This window comes from Macrobrachium nipponense, chromosome 49, assembly GCF_015104395.2.
Source record: "Macrobrachium nipponense isolate FS-2020 chromosome 49, ASM1510439v2, whole genome shotgun sequence".
Taxonomy (NCBI): Eukaryota; Metazoa; Arthropoda; class Malacostraca; order Decapoda; family Palaemonidae; genus Macrobrachium; species Macrobrachium nipponense.
The window spans coordinates 17,598,993-17,613,828 of record NC_087224.1 but is presented as its reverse complement, the minus strand read 5'-3'; the positions used below and the strand labels follow the sequence as shown (position 1 = coordinate 17,613,828).

General features: G+C 35.2%; 1 protein-coding gene across 1 annotated transcript in view; it reads left to right on the top strand.

Annotated features, from left to right (window-relative positions):
* Nucleotides 1–14,836, top strand: part of LOC135205253 (hepatoma-derived growth factor-related protein 2-like) — a 178,641-nt gene that overhangs the window by 106,833 nt on the left and 56,972 nt on the right. Inside the window, exon 14 of the mRNA XM_064235602.1 lies at nt 21–86. Within this exon, the coding sequence (XP_064091672.1) occupies nt 21–86 (66 nt within the window). The remainder of the gene's footprint in view (nt 1–20; nt 87–14,836) is intronic.

The following is a 14,836-nucleotide window of genomic DNA, read 5'->3' as shown; positions in this document are numbered from 1 at the left end:
GAAATGCTTTGCTTTCACAGTGCCGAAGATACAAATACGATGACGAAGTCAGAGAAAAGGCAGACTTGGTTTACAACAGATTTAAGGTAAGTGTCAGTTATTTTTGTTATCACCTAAAAGCTATTTGACTTTGTCTTTCAGTTGTGGTTGTATTTCTGCCATTAGAAATTTGTTGGAGCCTTATTCTATACTTATCAGGTCGTCAGGGTTTGGTTTGGTAATTTTAGGGCCAGCATGTGATAGCTAAGATTTATAGCTCTGTGGTCTGGTGAACAATTTTAATACGTAATTAACTGATAATTGTAGAGTTGTACATGCAAGGTGTTACTATATGTCAAGTGGAAATATAGGTTAAAATACCGCTCAGGTGAACTTATGTGAGGCAGTTCTAACTTGTGTGATAATTTGGCATCTTGTGCATTGCTGAAAACATTTTTGAAAAATCACTGGATACAATCTTGCCTGAAGTAAATAGATGAAATGAGTTTGCAGTAATACCTGCTTAACATCATTCATGTTCTGTCATTGTTGACTGTATGAAGTTTTTGTTAAAAATGATAATTGGAAAAATAAAACTTGACGCCAGTTTATTCAACTTTACATTAGTGAGAAGAATGTAAAAATCCATGGAAATACAAAAATCACTTAAACTTGATGAAATGTACCATATCACATTATGCCCCTACGAAAGGAATGCAAAGATAAGGTGTAAAAATGGTTGTTGATATCCTTAAAATGATATGATGACTGACTTGAGATTAATATTGTCCATTTCAATGTTAACTGGAAAATTTATGCATTAAATCAGTAGCCTGTTATGTGCAACACTAAAATTAGAATACAAAGTGTTACAGTATTGCATTACATATCAGATGTACATTTTTGAACATCAGCGTATTTAGACAGTTTACTCAGTTTACCACTTAAACTCATTGCTGAGTTTTTTTAATTTCATTTTTATGACTTGAATGAGGAATATTTTGAAACAAGTGTGTACAATATCTTAGGAAGTTATCAGTTGTTGGAAGGGGGAGGTACATTGAAAAGTTTTGAGTTTTGTTGATCCAGCCACTTGTTTTTTTTAACCAGCTTACATGATGAATATAATCAACACAATTTTGAAATAGAAATGAATTTTTAACTCATCAGGGTCAAACCCAGGACTCCCAAATTAAGTCAACACACCTCTAGCTACCTCACACAGGTCATGAAAGAAGTTGGAATTTCATTATTTCTATTCCCAAGGTTTCAATAGAGTAGTCTGTGCGTATTTTTGCGTACCCGTGAGTTTTACCCACCTTCCTAACCCACCAGTGACACAGTTGACAGCATTCCATTTGAATTATCCCTTGTGAGGAATTATGACAGGCAGTAGTGCTATCAGCTAATCCCCAGAGAGGTATTAAAACAAAAATTGATACCCGAGCACTTCAATACCCGAGGTATTATCTGGGCTGGCATTACACCTTACATACCAGCAAGTTTTACCTAAGAGTGAATACACCACATTGAAAGTCCTGAGTTTAATCTAGGTGTGCTATATGAATTTAGTTCAGTTGCACATGTAATTTTGTTATTTCCATCATATTCACTCAGAATGTGTAGTTCAAATGAACTGCTGTGTTGGGTCACTAATGAGAATGAAAGTAGGGTAAAACTTGCTGTTGTGCAAGATGTGTAACTTGTCCAGGTAATGACTCAGTACAGAGTTACTTGGGTTTCAATTTCTTTCATGACCTTTTTGGGTTAGTCACCTTTCATTGAGGCTTGGGTGTTGGTATGTTGTAAGTTAAACTTATTTCTTTTACACATGTTGCTTATTTCCACTATATTCATTCAGATGGGGTAATTCAAATGGAATGCTATCAGTTGGGTAACTGGTGGGTGGGAGAATTGGATAAAACTCGCTAGTATGCAAGGTGTAACCCTGCTCTGGTAATGACTCGGATGCAGAAATACCCAATTTCCATCTTCTTTTTAGATCTGTGCTGTGTCAATGTGAGTTAGAAATGACTAGAAATGAATTTTGTAACTCACATGATTGTGTTGATTATTTCCTTCTTATTTGCTCCGAAACATCAGACAGTATGAAATGCTGTCAGATGGGTCTCTGAAAGGTTGGGAATTTGGGTAATACTTGCTAGGCTGCCCAGGTAATGCCTTAGGTACAGAATTACTGTCTTGAGTTCCAAATTCTTTCATGAGCTGTACTGGTCAGTTGGTAGTTTTCATGATTTCCATTTGAGATTCCTTGGATCACTGCAGATGTGGGTTGAAAATTTATTTTTTACACAATTTATTTTTTACACTTTTGTTGATTCTTTCCATCTTATTCACTCAGAAGAGGTATCTCAAATGGATTGCTACCTATATGGTCACTATTGGGTGAAGGTTTCATAACCAGTGTGAGTTAGTGTGTGTGGTGCCCTTGTCTTTCTTGTGAGAGTTGTGGGTTTGGTCCCAATTTGAATTTATTACTATTTCGCATGTCATGCAGAAGGTATAATTCAAATGTTGGGTCAGGAAGCTGGGTAAAACTTGTTGTACAGAAAGTGCATGGCCTGCCCAACCAGTGCCTGAGGAACAGAAATACTTAGATTCCAACTTCTTTCATCACTTTTGTTGGTTAGTTGGTAGTTCTCTTGCCATTTGTTTGAGTACCCCAATTTTCATCCTTATGTAATTTAGAAATTTCATTGTATGATGCAACAAAGGGATAATTACAATTAGATGCTATGAGTTGGACCACACTGTTGGACAAGACTTGTTGTTATATAAGGTGCTTAGCCTGCGTATATTGTGCCTTAGGTATGGAAGTACTTAAGTTCCAACTTTGACAACCTTTGTGGATTAGTTTTTAGCACCCTTTCCTTTCATTACTAGTGGGTCAAGAAATTGAGTAAAAGTTATTGTTCTGTAAGGTGTTTACCCTGCCCAGAAAATGCCTTAGTTACAAAAGTACTTCTTTTAGGCCTTTATGGTTAGACCCTCGGAGTCATACTAAGTGTACTTTTTTGTACTAATCCCCTGACTAACCACATAAGGTCAGCAAATTTAACACATTGAGTGGAAAGTGAATATTTCTGCTGAAAAAACGAATATGTAAAGTGCAAACTACAAAACCTTCTAATTCATTTAATGTAGTACATTTAAAAATAAAGTAAGATGCATTTTTAAACCCAGCTTTGGCAATTTATGAAAAAAAAGAATCTTGATATGCATTTCATTTATCAACTACTAATGCCTAATGGCTTTGTTGGTGTCTATAAAATGCAATCAGTTGATGATTTTAAGAATGTAAACAACATGGGTACAAATGCTGCTTGAACATAAGTTGTAATAGGATATGATGATAATGCATGAAATATAATTGCATACAGTACATAAAACAACAGTTTTATAAATTATAGTTTTTCATAATACAACTATTATTTGACTTTTGTAAATTAGATACCTGTCGGTTCTGCAACCTAACCATGGCATGGCTAATAGTCTCTCATAGCAAAAGTATCAGCATTTCTGTGGGCAGGCCCGAATGTCCATAAGGAGCTAAACCTTATGAATGACAGTGATTATTCATAAGCTTTGTTCTACTTTTGATAACTGTAATATAGATGTGGAATGAGCTGGCAAGACTGGGAGTGCAGTAGAGTCCCAGACCTCGATGCTAATTTGTTCGAGAAGAAAGCAACGAGATTCGATTTTGTCAAGATCTGAATGAATTTATCCCATAAGAAATAACTGAAAATGGATTAATCCATTCTTGACCACCAGTTATTACTCTAACCTTGCCTTTTTATACAAAACATTTATCTATAAATTCACATAAATTACCATTAAATAAGTTCAGTGTTAAATAACATAACATTCAATGCATTTTTTCAGTTTTAAATATATACTGTAGTAAAATAACTGCCCTACGTATAACCAATTTGGCCATAATACGATGGTTGACTGAGTGCCATAGGCTAGGCTAAGTACATAGTATGTACTGTAAGGGGAGGCATAATTATTGTTGCTAGTAACAAAACATTGAAAATTAAGTCTAATTCTTACAGGAAAATAATAAAATATTAAAAATAAGCCAAATTATGTCTGTTATCATAAACTTAAGAAAAATTCCCTAAAGTAAGTGCTAGCTAATGGCCATGAGCAGCCATAAACAAAACATCATAGTCTACTGGAATACTGTATACAAAATAACTTTGAAATATCTTTCAGTACGTGTTATGATATAAAATTTTTCTCATAAAATATCCTTGTAAAATAGGGCCACTTTTCATAGGCGCCTTGTGCTTTATGATGTGACGTCATTATTGACGGAGTAATACCCATTGGAAGTAGGTCCTCATAAATGTATTCCTTTAAAATTGGAAAGAATCCTGATATTAAGGATAACTGGGGAACTATTGATATTGCAAAACCCTTTACGTAATTTGATTATAAAATACTACCAAGAAAATGTTGCCCCTTAGTAAACAACAAGGCTCGAAGTTCAGCACAAATAGGAACTATGAATTATGAACATTGTAACTTTCGTAAGGCAAGTACGTCTGGGAATTATGGATAATGAGCAGACTGCAAAATGGTTTGGCTGGCAAAAACACCGTCTGAAACTGACAAAAAACACACGAAGCACTTTTTTTTTATATACTACGTTTATAAGCTAAGTAGCTGCAATTCTTAAACCCAGCATTCTTTCTTAAATTAAGTTCCATTCTGCGTCTAAAGACTGTGATCATGTCGGTAAAATGAAATCGGCTGATATTTTAAGAATGTAAACAAAACCAAAATGCAAATGGCAGATCACTCTGTTCATATAATTCGATAATATGGTAATAATACATGCAATATGATTAGGTACAGTAAAACAAGGGTTTTATTAAAAGGATCATTCTCAATACACAAATATTATCGACTTTTGCTAATGGATATATGTCAGTGTAACCTAACCCAGGCAACAGAGTTGTTTTGTTTATAGTATCAAAAGTTGTATCGCTAGGGATTCACTTGAATAATCTACGGTTTTTACCATTATTAGGTTACAAATGTTTTGCTCATAAATATACTCGGGGCATTGCTGCTGGTTTTAGTTCTTATCTTTTGTGGTAGTATGTCAGTTATACATGTATAGTTTTGCAAATAAATAGAAAAATAGAAGTATAAATAAAAAAAAGTTATTGCATCTTCATTCTTGGTAAATGTACGTAAATATTTTACAACAAATATGCTCATTATTTGTTACTAATATTATCTCTTATCTGCTTTGATACTGTGTGAGCTATAATTATCATTTTACAAAATAAAATAAATTTATTTATTTGAAAAATCATGTATAACTTCATAAAATGTATGATTGTCTTGTAAAAGAGGCCCCACAAGGGGTTGTAAATAGTAATTTTCAACTTATCGTGGAAGGTAGGGAAAATTTTTAAGATTTTTTTTTTTTTTTCTTTCTTTTTCTTATATCTTGTGCATTTCCATATACATTCCTCTTCCCAATGAGCTGTTTTTGTTTGAATTGGCTTGGGATGCTGTATAATGATTTATTACCCCATCCATTCAGGGTTAATATGTTTGGCAGAGAGGGAAGGGGGGATAGGGCTGGGAGAATGCTCTTCTGCTTGGGAGCTTTTGCAGGTTTTATTGTCTCCAAAATAACTCGTATACAACGACTTTTATTGTTTATTTTGTAACAATGTCATATACAACGACTTTTTATTGTTTATATAACGTGAGTGGTCGATAGAGATGGCTCATGACTTTGTCATAGAAGTTTCATGGTTGGGAGAGGACTCATCTGCTATGAAGCTTTCATGGCTCTTATTGGCTTCTCAATGAGTGATGATGTGTACATCACTTTGCTAATTGCCTCACACCAGCTCTGAGGCATGCTCCTGATATTTTGAGTTGTGCTGCATTTCTCATTATTTGCATATTGTATGGCTGCTGTCACACTGCATTCTGCAGCTTTTGTGGGTGTCCCTGCAGCAATGCAGGTGCCTGTTTGTCTCTCACCTTAGAACCACAAGCAACACTGTCAGATATAATGTCGCTTTGTTCATCGTCTGTGTAATTGGCTGAAAAGTGGCTGATAGACACACTTTGTGATGCACTTTTATTCCCTCAAGTAGCTGGTTGTGAAGATGCCAACACACCAGCCCCTCTGCTTTGTCCAGTTGCACAATGTTTCTTATTAATTGCATGTTAAATGGTTGCTGTGTGGTACCCTGTGTCTGCATTATGCAGATTTTGCGGTTTTGTGGACGTCCCTGCAACACTGCAGGTGCTGTTTGTGATGGTTTTCCAAGGCCTTGGATTTTGCTCGAGTAGCTCTAGTTCTTTTCATCATGATTCCCTCAAAAGCTTCCTCAGACCCTCACTAAAGTATTGTAATTTACCTCAGTGTGATGTATGCATGTACATATACATCCACAGTATTACACACACATGCAGACTAAGACACTGACGGGTAAGAAAAATTCAGATGCAACATTGCTAGGCAGTAAATACCCATAGATTTTTTTGTAACTGTCAAAGGCTTTCAGGTTTCTGGTGTTATAACTTCAGAAAAGCATAATTAGCATTAAAATCAGTGAACATGAAAAAGTAAGACTTTTTAAAAGTAAATGAAGCTCAAAACAAAGACGTGAGACAGCCAAAGCAGACAACGGGTTTTAAGCCAGTAACAATCACAAGCTGTCGAAGAAATTAATTGGCTACCTACCCCTCCCTACCCATTCTGCTTGGCCTGCCACCCATACAATAACCCATTTTTATTTCTCTCTCTCTCTCTCTCTCTCTCTCTCTCTCTCTCTCTCTCTCTCTCTCTCTGCACCAGTGGACACTTAATCTTGACCTGTTTGCATTTCATCATGTTTGTACGTATGTATATGTAAACTCTTGTTCTTTTGCTGTCTTATGCTGGTGACACTGTGCAAAGCCATGCCTTTGGCGCCATAGCTGGGGTGCAATATGATCAAGTTGTACCATCAACCTCCTCCTACCAACCCTTGGTTCAGCAGATGCTAGTGGACTCTTAGAGAGAAAAACTGCAAGTATGTGGACTTTGCAGTTGTTATACAATAAGCATTCCGCATGCAATATCAATTCGGTGAAAAAGTGCTCAGACTTATCGACAAGCCACATGTTTTTGACACAGCAATACCATCCGGCTTCATGACTGGGTCCCCTGTCCAATGGTCATGTCTCCCTGTTGGTGCTAACAGGCAAGTGTTTACCGCTATCAGCAAGACAAACTCTTTCCTGTCCCTTTGTTTGGTGGTTAAATGAATATGATCATCATCAAGATAAGATGCAGAAGTGTTTTCATGACTGCTCCGGAGTGAGTGAGAAGGTCGTTAGCAGGAATATGAACATATATAACGTTATAGAGAAAAACATCCGTGACACACCCAGTTTTACCGTCACCAATATTTATTTTTTATACCAAACTGGTCCTCTGCAATATAATAAGATACCTTAGAAACAACAAAGGACTTTCATCAGCCACAAGTTTTTTTCACTGGATGAAAAGATCTTGAAAATTTTTCAGGATTTTGTGGTGTAATGTTCTATGATTAACATGAGCTGTCAGAATGGAAGTCTCAGATTATTATATAGTGTAAAAATCTGTAAAGGGTCTGGTTCCAATCATGGGGAATAAGCTTCGGAAATATTAGTGTATGAAGAAACATGTCAGTCAACCAATAATCTCAAGCATAATGTGTAGATACATCAGGCACAAGTAATCTTATGGTGAGAAACATTATTTCTTTTGTTCATTTGTTCATCTTACCTGAACCTTTCAGTTGACCTGCAACACTGTCCTAACAGTTTATTTCATCAACGGTGACATGGGTTGATTCTTCACTCTTATAACTTAAACACAATTGGGCATCAGTTCTACCATTCCAGAGAAAAACATAATAATTTGGTACATAGTCTCTTCCATTTTTTGGCTGTCATGTTTGGAAGCTTTAGTCAATGCCCCTTACATCTAGACATCGCCATCAGTCTCAGTTTCATCACTGATCACTTCTCCATAATAATGTGCACTTATATTACTTTCAGCATAACTTCTTTTCCTGTTGATACCTTAGATTATCATTGTCACAGATAATCCAGTCCCCTAAACCCTTCTAATTATATAATTCTCTTAGTCACTCTCGTCATTTTCACTCAGTATTCTAATCCACAATCTCCCATTTCATATAACTCCAGCTAGCAAGATATTCTCCTTTGTCAATGACTTGATGCCTTCCACTTGCATCTGGGAATAAGTCAGACTCACCAGTATCACCATAAGATGAGCTTGGCCTGGGAATGACAGTAAATGCAGCATTTTACTTAACACTCCATCACGATATTTTAGAGGCAACTCTCATTGAACTTATACTCTGATCCGAGGTTTAGAGAGTTGCCAGAAGTTAATTTTTTATTTATATCCATTCAAGCAATTTGAATACTACTATCCACAAAATTCATTGGCATATCATGGTGCAAAATAAATTCCCATGCGAGAATTGCTGGACTTTGTTTCAGTTCTAAAACTGCACCTCGAGTGATCATTGCGTGCACACAGGTTTATTTGGTGGTGCTCTTTTCATTTGACAGTTCTGGCTTTGATCTCAGTTTGAGTTGAAAATTTATTACCATATATGCCGGCATATAAGGCGAACTTTTAACCTTAAAAAATCTCCTTCAAAATGGGAGGTTATCTTATATACCAAATATAAAAAGCAAACCTTAAATCCTGTAGAGATTTTCAGTGTAGGCTAACCCCTGAAGTGTTGATAGTTGCGTCAATAGTTAACTAACGTCACAACTATCGACATGGTAAATAAAACATATGGAATAGTAATGGTAAAACTGTAGTGAGTTCTAGTGAATCACTAGCAACACAACTATTGAGTATTATCGATATCTTTAGTGCCATTAGCTGCTAACAGAGATGTAATTCAGAGATACTTTTTCTTGTAAGTTAACAAAGTTGGGCTTAAAACATCCAACTACGTGACTGTATAAGCATTAAGTGTGATTTCACCAGTTCCGGACATCACTTTTCGCCTGCTATGTTATTAATTTTATTCAGCCACAGCTATAACCTGCAGCTTTAATTTACTGGGATTCTTTCTTCAGTTGTCCATTGCTTGGGGAATGAGTAAAAATTTATTTTATTTTTCACTTCTGGAAGCCACCAATGAGAATCCGTAGGGGTTAACAAAGTGATAACTTCAACACAACTCTTAGTAAACGCTTGACAGTTACAACAATTGATGTAAGCAGTCATCTGTTTCTCGATTCTGTTGTTTGCGTTAGTACAGGTTTACAATGACTCCATCCAAAATAATGAAACCTGGAATTTCTTAGTGGAAGATGGAGCATCATCGTAAGTTGGAGAGAAACTGTTTTTACAATGACAGATATCCATTAGCAAAAGTTGAATAATAGTTTTGTATTGAGAATAATGATGATTTTAATAAAACTGCTGTTTTACTGTAATCATATTGCAAGTATTGTTACCATATTATTGTGATATTATTATGAACAAGCAATCTGCCATATGCATTCTGGTTTTGTTTACATTCGCAAATCATCTGGTTTTGTTTTAACGATATAATGACTGTCTTTAGTTGCCGACTGGAACTTAATTCAGAGAGAGAGAGAGAGAGAGAGAGAGAGAGAGAGAGAGAGAGAGAGCAATGTTTCATTGGTAGGACTGCATAATCAAACTGAAGACTTTTGTTATATCAATAGTTTTCCAGCTTTCTGTAATATTGGTATTTGTTCCAATTTTAAAGGAATACATTCATGGGGATCTTCTTTCAACGGGTATTACTCCGCTGATAGTGATGTCATAGGCGTTGAGCCTTTGTTGTGTTGTTTACCATATATTTTTCCTAAGGGAATACAAAAGTTTTTTTTAATGGTTAGTGTTGCCAAACATTATTAAATTTTGAAGATACAGATTTTACACATTTTTGGTATGAATTCCAATTATTTTTTTTTCATTTATGTACCTAATTACTTGAATCAGCTGATTGAGTTATGTAATTTAATAAAGTGGGGGTTGTCTTATACGGCAAACATTAAACCTATAAGTTTACATGAAAAATTGGGGGTCGTCTTATGCACTGGCATATGCAGTACTATTATTATACATGTGATCATGTGTTGATTATTTCTATCATATTTACTCAGAAAGGTTAATTGAATAAAATTCTATCAATTAGGTTGTGATTAGTTTGGAAGTTAGGTAAAACTTTTTGTTATGTGAGGTGTGTAACCTCTCCAGGTACAGAATTCCTTAGAGTTTAATGTTTTAATACCTGTGTGGGTATGTAATGCTCTTACCTGATGTTTGCGAGTCAGTTTGATCCTAATGTTGAGGTAAATATTTACATATTAATAATTTCTCAGCATAACTGCTTTTCCTGTTGATAACTTGGATTATCAGTGTCATCATTGTCACAGATATTCCAGTCCCCTAAGCCTTCAAATATAATTATCTTAGTCACTCTCGTCATTTTCACTCAGTATTCAAATTCACAATCTCCCATCTCATATAACTCTAGCTTGCAAGATATTTTCTCTGGGTCAGTGACAATATGCCTTCCACTTACATTTTGGAATAGGCCAGATTCCTCACCATTATCACCATGACATGGGCTTGGCCTGGGAATGATAGGAAATGCAGCATCATGCGTCACCCTCCATCACAATATTTTAGAGGCAACTGTCATTTTTATCATAAATGATTTTAGGGTTTGTACATAATGACAATATTTCAGGAGGGCCTTGCAAGCTGTTGAATACCTACAGTAATTAATTAAACAATACAAGCAGATATAGCAAGTAATTGTAGTACAGTAATATGTATGGCATAAGAGCAAGTATTTTTCTGCTGATTTTATTCAAAGCCAGTAGCTAATGTTTTATACTAGCATTTTGGTGTTTCCACTTGAACCATTTTATGAACATTTCATTCAGCTTTTGAGTGCTCCTGCAACAAGGCCTATTAAAGATAAATTACTGCAATATGGTTATTTATTTGGTATGGCAAACAAATATGACTGAAATCTTTACACCGTCCAAGAGTATTTATTTATACAGGTAATCACATTTTGTTTATGGACAGTAAATTCTCAAAACTTGCAGTAAAATAATGATGCACAACACAATGGAGAGAGAAAGTGGAGAGCAGACAGACAGACAGTTGTTAATGTGAATGTACTTACAGAAGTGCAATGCTATTTAAATGTAATGACAAATAAGCAGAGAATATTTACATGCTAGTAAATGGTATTGATGATAGCCAACAGCAGTGCATATGCTGTCTGTAATACTATAGTGAAAATCATTAAATTGACATGTAAATGTTCAGTTCAGTGGTTGATTACATGTAATCACTGCACTTACATAAGGATAGTTGTATGAACGGAAGTCTGTATACAATATTTTATTATTACTACATGGTGTGTTGCATTAATTACTGAATTTAACAGCTTACAAAACCCTCTTTCAGAACTTTTAATAAGATAGTGCTACATAACAAGAGGGGGAAGGAAGAATGAGATAAATTTTCACATGATTTCCACACATGCTTTGGGGCTGGCATCATGTATACTGTATTAGTACATAATTGTTTTTGAGTTTCCTATGATAATGCATATCCCTTTCACCCATCAGGTACTGTAAAGTTTCATTGGTTTTTCTGTTCATTAGGGTGAATTAAAATTGTGTTTGTTTTATTATAAAGATAAAAAGTCTAACCATCAAACGAGTTTTGTTAGTTGGAAAGGGTTTATTCAAGTCACAGGTCTTGGAATAAATTAACGACATAAGTTGAGGTATTACGGTAGTTGGGAATCCTGGTTATTTCAAGCAACTTCAAAAATTAAGGGTGATCCTGATGATCCTTGAATTTGCTCTTTTGATAGTTATTGTAACTGCTTGGTAATCTGCTTCTAAAAAGGTAGGTCATAATTTACCTATTAATATCTATTTGGGAGAGAGATGTTAAACATTACATTCTGTTGTATTTGTATAATTTCAAGCTATTGTATAACAAGAATGTTCATCTCAACCCTTTGAAATTCCAATGACACGATACATCATTTTCAATCCAAAGTATGTAAACTCATTGCAATAAAGAGACTTGAAGTAACTCAGTGACATCATTAGGTGTGTGGTGCATGCATGAAAGGTAGTGCACTAGGTAAACAATTTACTTTACACAAGTGCTGTAGATAAAAGTGATACAGAAGAAATATAGGCAGTCCCCGAGTTATGCGTGGCGACTTTATGTTGGATCTTACTTAAAAATAATTAATATAAATAAAAGGTAGTGAAAGCCTTACCTTTAATCCTATGGTTAGCTTGCACATTGGAAGGATGGCGACACTTATTTACATGAGGGAGCTCAGAAACTACTAGTACCAAGCCTAACATCACCTTAACGAAGGGACTGCCTTATCTTTGGATTTTTGCCTTAAGGGGACCGGCCGGAACCCTTATATAGGGGGGGTATAGGGCAAAAAAAATGCAGTCAAGGAAAAATTCATGGAGCTTCATATGGCAATGGAGAATACATTCGCGAAATATTTCCTCAAAATTCCTGTTACTTTCTTAGTTACAGGGTAATTATTAAACGTAGCTCAATAAGCCAAAAACATTGATCTGTACAAGAAAATGCAATATTTCTTCTGTTATCAAATTTTGATAATTATTGTCAAAGAAATTGTGAGCAATGGCATCTGTAGAGATTCCATGATGTGGCAGGAGGGAACTTAGTTTACCACCTTTCAGTGCAAGGAGAAACCTCTTGTAATGTACACGTTCAAGTTTCACCTCTGACATTTGCTTGTTTTTACATATGTTTATCCTTGTTTTGGCAAGAATTTCATCATGCCAATGAGGAAAAGACTAGCATAACATCTCTGTAACATACAGACGAAGAAAATTCGCTCTAATATGATTACAGAATATCGTAATATACGTGATATTAGCGTAGTTAGTGAAGAGAGAGAGGGAGGGGTGCGTAGTGCAGTGCCCCCAGGCTATGGTCTTTGAGCAAAGGGATCTTCATTTATGATAAATAACATAGTTTTGGTTTATTACTACCCAAAAAGGAATATGAAATTCATAATAATCATGATTTATGAACATTGTCTTTGTAAAAAGAGAGTATTCTTTCGAGTTTCACCTCTGACATTCTCTTGCTTTTACGTTTGTTTATCTGTGTTTCGGCAAGGATTTCATCATGCCAAAGAGGAAAATACAAGGAAAACATCTCGCTAACATACAGAAGAAGAAAATTTGCTTTAATAAGCCGAGTTAGTGAAGGAGAGAGAGAGAGAGAGTTGCGTAGGAAGGAGTGCCCCGTCTTGCCTGACGCAGTGCCCCAGGCTATGATACATGAGCAAAGGGATCATCATTTAAGATTAAATTATGATAAATAACATAGTTTTGGCTTATAAATACCCAAAAAAGAAATATTCGTTCATAATAATCATTATTTATTAACATTGTCTTTATAAAAATACAAAGGAAAACTTTGAACGCCAGTACATATCTCAAAACTATACTTATTGACCTTCAAAATCTATCTTCTCACTTAGTTTTAAAGCTATAGCATTAAAATTAGGTATATAACTCAGAAAGACATTATAGAACAATCAAATAAAGCCTCCCCCTTTTTTATAGGGTTTATTTTTTACCACAATGAAAAATTCATATCGAGCAAAAAAATTACTTTTAGAGAAAAAAAATCCTTATTTGATTGGAGATGTACATCATGGTAGTAATCTCAGGTCTTAATATTAAATATCAAGGGAGGAGATAGAATTTGAAAAATGGTTATTTTCGGAATAAATCGCCCTAGCGTCAGAAAACCGAAGGTCAGAGGCGAAAATCTTATGCAGTTTGTAGATGTCCCAAGTCACCTTATTAAGTGGTATGAATGTCAAAGTCCTGTCTTTAAAAAAAATGGCATTAGCCGGCCGGACCCCTTAAGTCAGAGACGAATATTTTATGAAGTTTTTTAAAAGCGTCGTAAGATTGGATCGACTTAAGTCTAAACCTTTGTAACTCTGGAACTGCCTTCACTAGTAGAATAAAAAAGGAAACAAAATTTTACATTCATTAACAATTTGGAATTTTCTTTCACTTAAAGCCCATTAATAATGGGAAGCCATATTTTTGTTTAGGATTTCCTTGTTGTACTAACCTGTTGCATTAGGAAAGAAAGATGCCAAATTGCCCATGTCTCATACCCTTAACATTTATGATGTTAAACATCATTCCTCAACTTCTTGTGCAGATCCAATCACTTTCCAGGTTGTAGCTATAGCTGCTTTTTACGATTGCCAACCTTTTCGTTATATGGTATAACTTCTTCCTAATGGACGTTAGCTATCAGCTTATCTGAAGACTGCAGTAACTACAGGCCAATTTCATTCTACCTGTGCTCTCCAAGTTGCAGAAAAACTGATTTTTAAGCCAGCTATATAAGTACGTGGCATTTAAAGGACTGTTATTATAGGAAGCAGTTGGGTACATGTGATATGCTTTTAGACTTGATATGTGATTTGCAAGAGAACCTTTAATAAGGGTTTTGAGTGCAGAGTAATCTAGGTAGATTTTAGTGCTGCTTTTGATTTAGTAAATCGTAAGGCATTTATTTATAAACTTCAGGAACTTGGAGTAGGCGGCTGTTTTAGGATTACTTCAAGATACGTATCATTAAAGGTGGTTGATTGGGATCTTTAGTGAACTGAGATCTATTATGTCTGGAGTTCCACAGGGTTTTGTTCTTGGTCCACTTGTTTTTAGT